A 10790-nucleotide genomic window follows, 5' to 3' on the forward strand; every position below is an offset into this window, starting at 1 on the left:
GAGCCGGGGCGGGCTCCTTTCGGGTTGAAAGACGGTATTAGGGTGCAACGCTCCAGCAGGAGAGGCTGCGACTGCCTGGGGGAGCATCCCGGAGCGCACGTCACAGCAGGGATGGATCCGTGTGAGCCCCAGCACTGACAACCTCTGCAGTCTGAGGAACTAGAAGGAAGCACTAGCTTCTTGGAAAAACTGAGAATAATTTAGCAGAAATCAAGTGAGTGCGCTTTTCACCATTTTGCAAAATACCAGAGGGCAAAGGCTTCATTTCTCCTTCTGCATGGTTTGAGATTTCATCTTATTCCGACAAGACATGACAGAAGAAAACAAAGAAAAAACCTCAAGTGACAAGAAAGTACATTTAATTGACTAAGGGCAATGTAGACCCCGAGGAGCAGGTAGCTGGGAGCATCACCGGAGGACAGACCCACCTCATTGTAGTAAGGGCAATTGGTCGATTCCTTCATGGATGTGTATTTCTTCTCCTCTCCAACCTCCACGCAGACCACGGGGTCCATGTTGAGCCCAACCAGCTGCCGGGCCTCGATGATGGTGATGCTGACCTGGGGAGAGGGATGCGTGCACCTTCACCTCCTGAGAGCAGCACCAGATGCCGCTCGCTGCCTTAACCCCTGTCTCCCCATCCTGTTTTCTGAGGCATTTTCACTGCAATGGTGGCAGCTCTGGGGTCTACTGGTCGCACCAAAGACACCGAGCTGCTCGGACAAGCCTGAGCAAGCTGCAACGTGGTGTGGGATGCAGGAGAACCCCGGGCATCCCTGTTCCTTCAGCCCCAGAGCATGGGCGGCTTCACGCGAGGTGTAAAGTCGAATGGATTTAGCTAAGCTGTGGGAGTGGAGCTCGGCTGGTGAGACCCCAGCTGGCTTCGCTTGCTTCTGCTAGAAAACACAAAGGGATGATCATCGTAGGTCCCTTCCAACTGAAATACTCTATTCTGTTCTATATTATTTCTGGAATATTCTCCACCATTTCATGGTTCAACCCTCCTATGTGCATGCATACGCACATGCCATTTTATTTAAATTAAGTACTCTTGTATGTGGTATGTGAAAAATGAACTACTTTCAACAGAATCTCAGCAAATCATCCAGATGAAACATTTGCATGTATTTACGACACAGAAATTTGTCATTCACAATTCAATCCACCTTGTGACATTAAATTAATATTAGGTATTTAGATCGTACCTAAATTCCTTCCTTGCAATATTAAATTCATATTAGGAATTCCTGCTTAGATTTCTTAATTTAAATAAAAAATATAAGGTGTACTTGCATGTAGGTAACAACTCTTTTCAATTTCCAGCAGCCATTTTTCTAGAGTCATGTCTTTAAAATCTATCACAAGTTGGTGGCAGGACAGGTAAACTCCAGGTTTCAAAGCACAGTGAATTTGGGTATCCTTTAAAATTATTTTTTTTAAATAACATGAACTCTCAGTTCTGGTTACCTTGAAGCCCAACAGATGAGTTAACTTACATGTGCCTTCTCTAGCTGTCATTAATTATTTTTGTAACTTGAACTCAGCTTTATCCTAAATCATATAATAATGGAAAATAGGACTCTCTTAAAAATTAAACTATTATCTTTATGGGTAAACTTGGGGAAATTTCATTTTGGTAACATATTAAGAGGCTTGACTTTCAATCAGATTTCTTTAAAAGAGGCTCAGACTCCAGCCCCAAAAGAAAAACAGATTAAAAAAACCCACCAGCAGTTGCTGGGATGCCGTGATAATTTAAGCTGAAATATTCTATTCTATTCTATTCTATTCTATTCTATTCTATTCTATTCTATTCAAGTGCTCCTAAAAGGCAGCTGACAAGGGGTAGCTGAGCCCTCTGAGGAAGAGGGCAAGGCTGCCTGGCATTTGTCACTGCACAAACTGACCTAGCACAGGGGAGCTGAGGTGCGAACGCAACCTCCGATCCCACACCCAGCGCTGCAGCGGCTCAGGGAACCCGGCTCGGGTTCACGCCTCACGTACAGCGTGGCAAGGTGCCTGGAAACATCCCAAACGCCTTCTGGGGAGGCTTGCAGCCAGGGTCGTCTCTGCACCGAGACCTTCCCTCCGCCACTGCTCCTGGAGATGACTTTGCTGGGCACCATCCTTCATTAACGCTTTGTCCCTCCCTCCCATCCCCTCTGCTGCCACAGACCGAGGCAGTGTCTTGAGGTTTCCCGGGGATGGAGCCTGGAAGATCAAGTCCTTTCCTCTTAATTCTCAGATGTTCCACAGAAGCCAGTTGTCAAAGGAAAGCAGACACACGGAGGTCAGCCAGGCACGTACCTTGTTCATGAACCAGCCTAGCGCTGCAAATCCTGCTATACTCCAGCCATTCCCCATTAACACCAACCTTGTGATCCTCCTGCTTGCAGTGGCCAGAAAACTGGACTTTGTGTTCCTTCTGCCTCTTGGTTCTAATTTGTTTTGCACCTTCCCCCTCCTCTTTATGTTCTCTATGTTCCCCGCTCCTGAACCAAGCACGGTCATTCCCTGTAAGCCTCACAATTTGGTCTGCAGCGGATGCTGCAAATGTTCTGCAATAGATCTCTAACAAAAACCATTGTTTGCATTGTTCCGAGATATCACCAGGAACGCGTTGCTGTGCTGAGAGGAGAGGACACAAAGCTAAATCGCTGCTGAATCAGCACGACTTGGCGAAAATGAGAAGAGGAGCCAATTTATGAATCACGCTGGCACCAACTAGTAAAAGAAAAGTGAGCAGCATGGATCGTCTGAGACTCAGGAAACTAAACGTGTGGCTCTTCTAACTCTAGCTAAAGTGGCAGGAACGGAGCACCGCTGAACAGGACAACAGCAGCCAGGTACCAGCCTATCGGAGGAAATCCAGTCAGCAGCGTACTGCCAGCCAGGGCTCACCAATCTTGAATACTAAACAGCACACTGAAAGCTCTTAGAACCATAGAATGATAGAAGCATTAAGGTTGGAAGAGACCTCCAAGATCATCGAGTCCAACCGTCGACCCAACACCCCCAGGCCCACTAAACCATGTCCCTAAGCGCCTCATCTACCCGTCTTTTAAATACTTCCAGGGATGGGGACTCAACCACTTCCCTGGGCAGCCTGGTCCAAGGTTTAACCACTCTTTCAGTAAAGACATTTTTCCTCACATCCAATCTAAACCTCCCCTGGCGCAACTTGAGGCCGTTTCCTCTCGTCCTATCGCCAGTTACTTGGGAGAAGAGACCGACCCCCACCTCGCTACAGCCTCCTTTCAGGTGGTTGTAGAGAGCGATGAGGTCTCCCCTCAGCCTCCTTTTCTCCAGGCTAAACAACCCCAGCTCCCTCAGCCGCTCCTCATCAGACTTGTTCTCCAGACCCCTCACCAGCCTCGTTGCCCTTCTCTGGACACGCTCCAGCACCTCGACGTCCTTCTTGTAGTGAGGGGCCCAAAACTGAACACAGCATTCGAGGTGCGGCCTCACCAGGGCTGAGTACAGGGGCACGATCACTTCCCTGCTCCTGCTGGCCACACTAGTTCTGATACAGGCCAGGATGCCATTGGCCTTCTTGGCCGCCTGGGCACACTGCCGGCTCATGTTCAGCCGGCTGCTGACCAGCACCCCCAGGTCCTTTTCCAACAGGCAAAGGACTCTTGGGAGTAAGAGAAATGTATTGGAGATAGCCTGTTTCAATCACAGGTTAATTTGGGCTTTCTAGGCTTCATATGACAGAGAGCAAAACCAGTTAATTATTTAATCTCGAGCTTATCGCTCGACGACTTAAATGCCAGCTCTTGGGAAGTCGTGCTTTGTGAGTGCAGTGTGTTGAAACCCAGCACGAACTTGTTCCCTGCAAAACGGTCCCCCCCCACCCCCTGGGTTGTGACCCCCATGAGCTGAGGTTGGGGGCACAACGTTGTCACCTACCTGGTAGTCCATTGGCCTCCCAGCACTCGGCTCCATTTTGATGTCAGGCTTGGACCTTTGGAGGGGCAGAAGAAACCCTCAGTCAAACCACAGATGGACTTGCTGCAAGCTGTGACAGAGCATTTGCAGGGTCACCCCTCGAAGCTCCTGCCCTCTTTGAATCTGAGGAATATAAACCCTGGGGGCTGTGAAACACCACCGAACATCGGTGCTCTTTGTAGCAGGTCAGGTGTTTCCAAAAAAACCACCGGCTGCATGGGGCAACGTATATTTCCAACATACCCCGTCTCAGGGGACACGCGGTTGTGGGGTGTCTGCCAGCGTGCCCTCGCCTCCTGGCTTGCAGAAGCTCACATCTGGCCCTCACCTCTTATTCGAAACGTTGGTGGTGACAGCTGTGACGGAGGCCAAGGAGATGGTGTCTGGCTCCAGTCCACATCCCTGTCTCATGGCTTTTCGGTCCAGGTCTTCTGCCTCCAAAACAGCGGGTTCATCTGCACAAAGGAGACAAAAGAATGTCTCTTATTGTTTCCACTCGGTGAATAATTAAAGGCGAAGAGAAAGGTAACCAATACGTCCTGTCAACCTCGCCTGATAATACAAAGAACAATGGTCACCAGGTGAGGTCACAGACAACCTGATCTAAAAAGGGATTAAAAAAGACGTATTGCCTCCTGTGACACATTATTCCACCTGGGCAGCATGCCTATATATGGTTCTGTGAAGGCAAAAAGAAAACAGAAAACGACAAACACCCCAGACTTCAAGGGGTGAAAGAGCATTTGAGCAAGGGTTGCAAGAGCATTTGAGCAAGGGTTGCAGCTCTACCTACCAGAAGAGCAGTTGCAAAGACAAGCAGCTGCCTAGCTTTGGGGTAGAGAGGTCTGAAAAAACAGGAGAAATGGGTCATTTCCCAAGAAGAAAAATTGCTGCAGGGAGGGTCAAGACCCCAGATCCCACAGGCACTGAGACACAGCTGCCCTGTCCACCGGTTTGCGTTTCTATTGGAAGAAGTTGCTGAGATAGTCCTTTCCCGTGCACGATCCGTGTGCACGTCGTGCCTGCCCCTCCTGCCTTTGCTCTGGTCAAGAAATGACCACAAAGCAGCAAGGATTTTTTTTTCTGTGGGGCCAAAACCACCAGTATAGCTGTTGGGTCACTGGTTTGCTTTGGTGGCACAGCTGTACGAATCCACTCGTACAGCACAGACGCTGCTCCTGGGAAACAGGTTCCCCGTCACTTTGCTAACCTAGGCAAGCTTGTAGCTTGCTCCAGGAGATCGGCATGCTCCGGGAGACCAGAAATCATTTTTTTCACCGTAGTCTGGCCTGTTTTTGTGAGATAACATGGGCTTCAGCTGAAGCGAGGGAGATCTAGGCTGGGTGTTAGGAAAAGCTCTCCGTGAGGGTGGAGAGAGACATGCTGCTGCAGGTTGGGTGGGGACAGGGTGTCCTCAACTCAACTGGGAGTTTTTGAGATTGAGCCAGAGCCACACCAGCCGGGAAGGACCTAAGCAGGTTCGATCCTGCCACGTGCGGGTGGGTGGAGAGACTCACACCCTCCCAGCTTGGTTTTCGGTGATTTGGTGGGTCTGTTTGACCTGAGCAGGACCAGCAGTGCCCAGTGTTTCTGGGCAAATCTCCACTGTTTTTCAGCCAGGTTTGAGGGTAGGAAAAGGGGAATTTGGCCTGGGACATCAGTGTAGGTAGAGGCATTGGCAGCCTGTGGGAAGGCATGACATTGAAACCTGGGTGGCCTCCCTCCCTCCCCAGTGCCTGGGCATTCATCTCGTGGTTAAAGCTCCACGCAAGACCATGGGGAAAGCAGCTGGGATGCAAAGGCAAGAGCAGGGTGGATGCAACATCCACCCCATCCCATCACCGGCTGGCCAGACCAAGGGTAGGAATCACAACCGAGACAGCACTGAGGCTGAGAGAGGAGGGTGGTGTTAAGAGAGCAGAGCCCTGGTGAGGTGTGTGAAAGCCAGCGGTACCTGGGGAAGGTGGAAGAAGGAGCCCCACGGCTGTGCAGCACTGACCAAAACAAGCAACCGTGTTGCAAACCGTCCCCGGCCAACGGGTAAATCCCCATCGGGAAGGCACTTTTACTATCTGCTAGCACACCCTGCTCTTGCCTTTGCATCCCAGCTGCTTTCCCCATGGTCTTGCGTGGAGCTTTAACCACGAGATGAATGCCCAGGCACTGGGGAGGGAGGGAGGCCACCCAGGTTTCAATGTCATGCCTTCCCACAGGCTGCCAATGCCTCTACCTACACTGATGTCCCAGGCCAAATTCCCCTTTTCCTACCCTCAAACCTGGCTGAAAAACAGTGGAGATTTGCCCAGAAACACTATCTAAAGCAATGCTTTGTCCTTGCCTGCAAACATGCATTCCCCCACTTCTTTGCTGTTGAAACGCTATCCTCCGGTCTGAATGGAAACAGCAATGGCTTTCCGATCGCTGACCCTCTTGTGCGTTTCCAGAAAGGCGTCTGATTTCAGCGCTGCTGTTGTGCAGAGCAGGGGGACAGGCAGCCCCGCAGCAGCTGAGCCCTTCCTCTTGCTGCGCGGCTGCTGCTGCACCGCGCGCCCAGCAAGATGCAAGGGCTAAATCCTGCTTTGCATTGTCACATTTGCAAATCATCCCTAAAAATAAGCTGGAAGCTGCCTGCACGACTCCCAGGTTTTGCCACGGTCGCACAAGGTGGGTGATACCTGGCTAAGCCTTCAGCGGGAGCCTCTCTCCATCAGTTCCTACTTCCCATTTCCCCATGGAGCCCCTCTCTCCAGCTCTCCTCCCCAGCACCCAGTGCTCCCCGTCTAATCCCTGAGTTACTGACTGGCTGTGCCTGACGTGAGCCACTTTGGGGACAGACTTTTTAGCAGGGCCTGTTGCGACAGGACAAGGGTTAATGGCTTTAAACTAAAAGAGGGGAGATTCAGACTAGATAGAAGGAAGAAATTGTTTACGCTGAGGGTGGTGAGACACTGGCCCAGGTTGCCCAGAGAGGTGGTGGATGCCCCATCCCTGGAAACATTCCAGGTCAGGTTGGACGGGGCTCTGAGCAACCTGCTCTAGTTGAAGATGTCCCTGCCCACGGCAGGGGGGTTGGACTAGATGGACGTTAGAGGTCCCTTCCAACCCAAACCGTTCTGTCGTTCTATGGGGTCTCTCAGGTGCTTTCCTGGGATGTGGAGGATAGCCAAAAAGCAGCACTGGAGCAGGGAACAACCTCCTCCTAGGAACAACATACCTTGTTTCCGATGGTCATCCTTTGACGGACGTGTCTTGCCAAGCTTCATGGCTGAAAAAACTCCTTTCCCAGCTCTGGAAGAAGAGAGGGAGAAAAAAACCCCAACCATCAATTACTGTATTTTTAGTGCTGTTTTCTGGGACTTGGGGGTGGGAACAGGAGCCTTTCAGAGCTCAAAAGCAAGAGAGGAAATATCAGCCGAAAGACTAAGCAGGGGCTGCTGCAAACATGCCTCAGGGCAGAGTCAAGATCGCAGCTAAATGCACTGCCTTTGAGCCTTGGGTCTCGTTTTTTTTTCCTCAGGGAATGCCTCGACTTGGGATAAAACGCGAGGCTGGAGTACAGCATTAGCAGCCAACGAACTCTTCCCCCCCACTCGTGCCTCTTGTCTCTGCTGCTGGCCCCCGCTACGCACAGACTTCTCACCTCTCCTGCCCCGTTTGTGCAATTGCTCCCCAGTTACCTAAAACCATTAACTAAAAATTAAAACGTCCAACGACTTCCCCCACCGCCTTGCTGTGAAAAATCAATAACCTCTTTGGCTAGATCAGCAGCAAACCCATGCAGATCCTAAGGTTTTTCAGCATCCCATTGCAGCAACATGATTTTTTTCCCTTTCCAGTGTGGTAAACACCCGTACCAGGTCAGTCCTAGCTCCCCCTCTGCAATCCCGGCTGGGGTCAAATTCACTCAGGGCAGTTTGGGCCGGATTGGCTGATAAAATAATGGTTTGCAAATGGCTTGCCAGTTGCTTTCTAAAAATATCCATTATTTCAAGGCAAGTTTAAGACGTATAACTCCTAGCTCCAAATGCTTCAGTGGGGCTAGGGCCGTTACTCCAGCTGGGAAATCAGCCTGTGCAACCACAAGTGCTTTGGCGGTCTGGGCTCCTGTGTTACCTGGTGTTTGTTACATACACATACAGCAAACGTATACAAATACAGCATTCAGGATTTCTGCACTGCAAACTGGATTGCTCACAAATGCAAACGGGCAGAGATTGTTAAAGACCGTAAGAGCCGTGCAGGTATTGCAGACCTCATCGCTCTCTGCAACCACCTGAAAGGAGGTTGTAGCGAGGTGGGGGTCGGTCTCTTCTCCCAAGGAACAAGCGATAGGACGAGAGGAAACGGCCTCAAGTTGCGCCAGGGGAGGTTTAGATTGGACGTGAGGAAAAATGTCTTTACTGAAAGAGTGGTTAAACCTTGGACCAGGCTGCCCAGGGAAGTGGTGGAGTCACCATCCCTGGAGGTATTTAAAAGACGTGTAGATGCGGCGCTTAGGGACATGGTTTAGTGGGCATGGTGGTGTTGGGTCGATGGTTGGACTCGATGATCTCGGAGGTCTCTTCCAACCTTAATGATTCTATGATTCTATTTTCAGGAAACTGTTCCCTGTTATTTGGAGGTAAGTCCATGCTGCTGTTGCAAAGAGGTGGGAGGTTCTGAGTCACCCCGGTGAAAGTTACGGAGTCTGGATGTAATGTGGATTTTTAGCCTGAAGATTCAGCTGAAAACCTCAGTAGGAAAAAACCTCCGTAGGATCTGCAAAACTGAAACCAGCAAGAAGCACAAGTCAGAGCAATAACCCTGTTCTAAAGGGCAAACAGCTGGAGGGAGACTGGAAGGCAATGGCCTGCGACTGCCCCAAAAGCAGAAGGTGGTAAAGCCGAAGGGGATTTTTCTTTTTTTATTGGAAAATTCCCATCACCTGGAAGTGTTGCGCTTTGCAGAAGCCGTGCAGGTTTGACGGACATGTTCTTGGGCCAGCTTGGAAGCAAGGGGGAACCTCAACTCCAGCCTGGACCTCACCTTCAAGCTGGCTGCCAGGGCAGGGGAGCCAGGGCTCAGCACCAGCCCTGGATGCAGCAGGACTGGGACGCGCTGCCCGTCAGCCAGGTGACAGCAGCGAAGCTGCAGGATCCCCCCCAGTCTCTGCTTTGATCGCATCTGGCTGGGGCCAAAGGATGAAGTTGCACCCTTTTTTTGCAAAACGAAGAAGTCCTGGCATTGCAGCCGGCCCGATGCATTTGTTGTCTTAAATAACAACTGGAAGTTTGCAGGCTGCTGGTGGAGCCCGAGCAAATGAGAAGAAAATTAAGGAGAAGAGGAGGATAATGTATTCACCGAGGGAGGGGCGAATTCAATCGGGGCAGAAGGCCAGCATAAGATACAGGAACTATTTATAGCTGAGGTTTAATTGGGACTAAAGCACTGCTTGGGCCTCAAGGCAGTCTCTGGTAGCTGTGATTAATTCATGGGATCCTCAGTGAAAGGATGATTTCTTAATGGTCAGGAGGAGAAAAGATGAGGGGTAGGTTTCCATATCTATAATCCTGCCAGGGAACATCCGCCTCGAGGTGCTACAGGGAAAGTAACACTTTTAAGCTATTCACAAACTTGTTTTTTTTTTATCAGCAAATGCATAGCTCAGGCTGTGAAAATCTGCTCCGAGACCACTCTCCACCAAGTGTGGGAAATCCAGCAGACACACAGCCCCTCAGTGAGACACTGCACCTCCAGGGTTGGTTACATTACATTCCCTTCTTCCCAATTAATTTCTTTAAAATGGAGGGGAAAAAAAAAAAAAGAAGTCCCACCAGCCCCAGAGCTGGCATGCAGGCAATTTTCTTGCAGATGGTTAGTGATAAAATCACTGTATCTGTCCCAGGAATTTCTGAGGTTCCTTGGGAAGTAAAACAAAGCAGAAGAGCAACTGGTGATGGAGCCAGCAGGACTCTGCAGGGAAGACGCTGGCAGTGCTGGTCCTCTACCAGGACCCAAAATAACAAGGTCCTTGCATGGGTGTTGAGGACGCACTGGGTCCTGGTTAGCACAGCATCTGATGCCCCTATCAGTAAAATGATCAAGCTGGTTTTGGGCCATGTGGAACAAGACTGGGATTAAGCACCCGCTCCAAGGAGCGTGCACTGAGACCCATCCCAGAGCACCAGCCCAACCCAGCTCCTTCCAGAGGGATACACGTGAGAGACGGTGTCACCCCCCTCCCCTCCTGGAGCGATGACCCCTCGCTGCCAGCTCAGCCTCAGTAAATGTGCTGGGGACATCGGCTGCAGGAGCCTCTCGTGCGTCCCCAAAGAGAGTTTTACCGCAGAAGAGGTCCCAGAAATGAGAAATAGCCTGACAGCCGCTAGCACATCCATGAGACCAGCCTCAGCTCTAGCTGGCTCGGAAAGCGGAGCCCGGAGGGCACAAGGTCCCTCGGTGGCATAAAACTTCAGGTGCTGTCCCCATGCCCGCATCCCGGCCACATCTCCCCGCTGCTCTTCTCAGCCCCAGTTACAACATCTGGCACTGCCTCCTGCCTTCACCACTGCCCTTACCGGTACTATCGCAGTGGACTGGAGCCCCAGGGAGGCAAAGATCATAGAATCATAGAATAGTTTGGGTTGGAAGGGACCTCTAAAGGTCATCTAGTCCACCCCCCCTGCCGTGGGCAGGGACATCTGCAACTAGAGCAGGTTGCTCACAGCCCCGTCCAGCCTGACCTGGAACGTTTCCAGGGATGGGGCATCCACCACCTCTCTGGGCAACCTGGGCCAGTGTCTCACCACCCTCAGCGTAAACAATTTCTTCCTTCTGTCTAGTCTGAATCTACCCCCCTT

General features: G+C 50.9%; 1 protein-coding gene across 1 annotated transcript in view; it reads right to left on the reverse strand.

Moving 5' to 3' along the window:
* The window catches only part of OTOF (otoferlin), a 120026-nt gene that overhangs the window by 41062 nt on the left and 68174 nt on the right, over nucleotides 1-10790 (reverse strand). Inside the window, exons 6-9 of the mRNA XM_009332354.1 lie at nucleotides 7166-7239; nucleotides 4280-4406; nucleotides 3913-3967; nucleotides 429-560 (exon numbers count right to left, since the gene is read on the reverse strand). Coding sequence (XP_009330629.1) covers nucleotides 429-560; nucleotides 3913-3967; nucleotides 4280-4406; nucleotides 7166-7239 — 388 coding nt within the window. The remainder of the gene's footprint in view (nucleotides 1-428; nucleotides 561-3912; nucleotides 3968-4279; nucleotides 4407-7165; nucleotides 7240-10790) is intronic.

Source organism: Pygoscelis adeliae, unplaced genomic scaffold (assembly GCF_000699105.1).
Source record: "Pygoscelis adeliae isolate BGI_AS28 unplaced genomic scaffold, ASM69910v1 Scaffold89, whole genome shotgun sequence".
Taxonomy (NCBI): Eukaryota; Metazoa; Chordata; class Aves; order Sphenisciformes; family Spheniscidae; genus Pygoscelis; species Pygoscelis adeliae.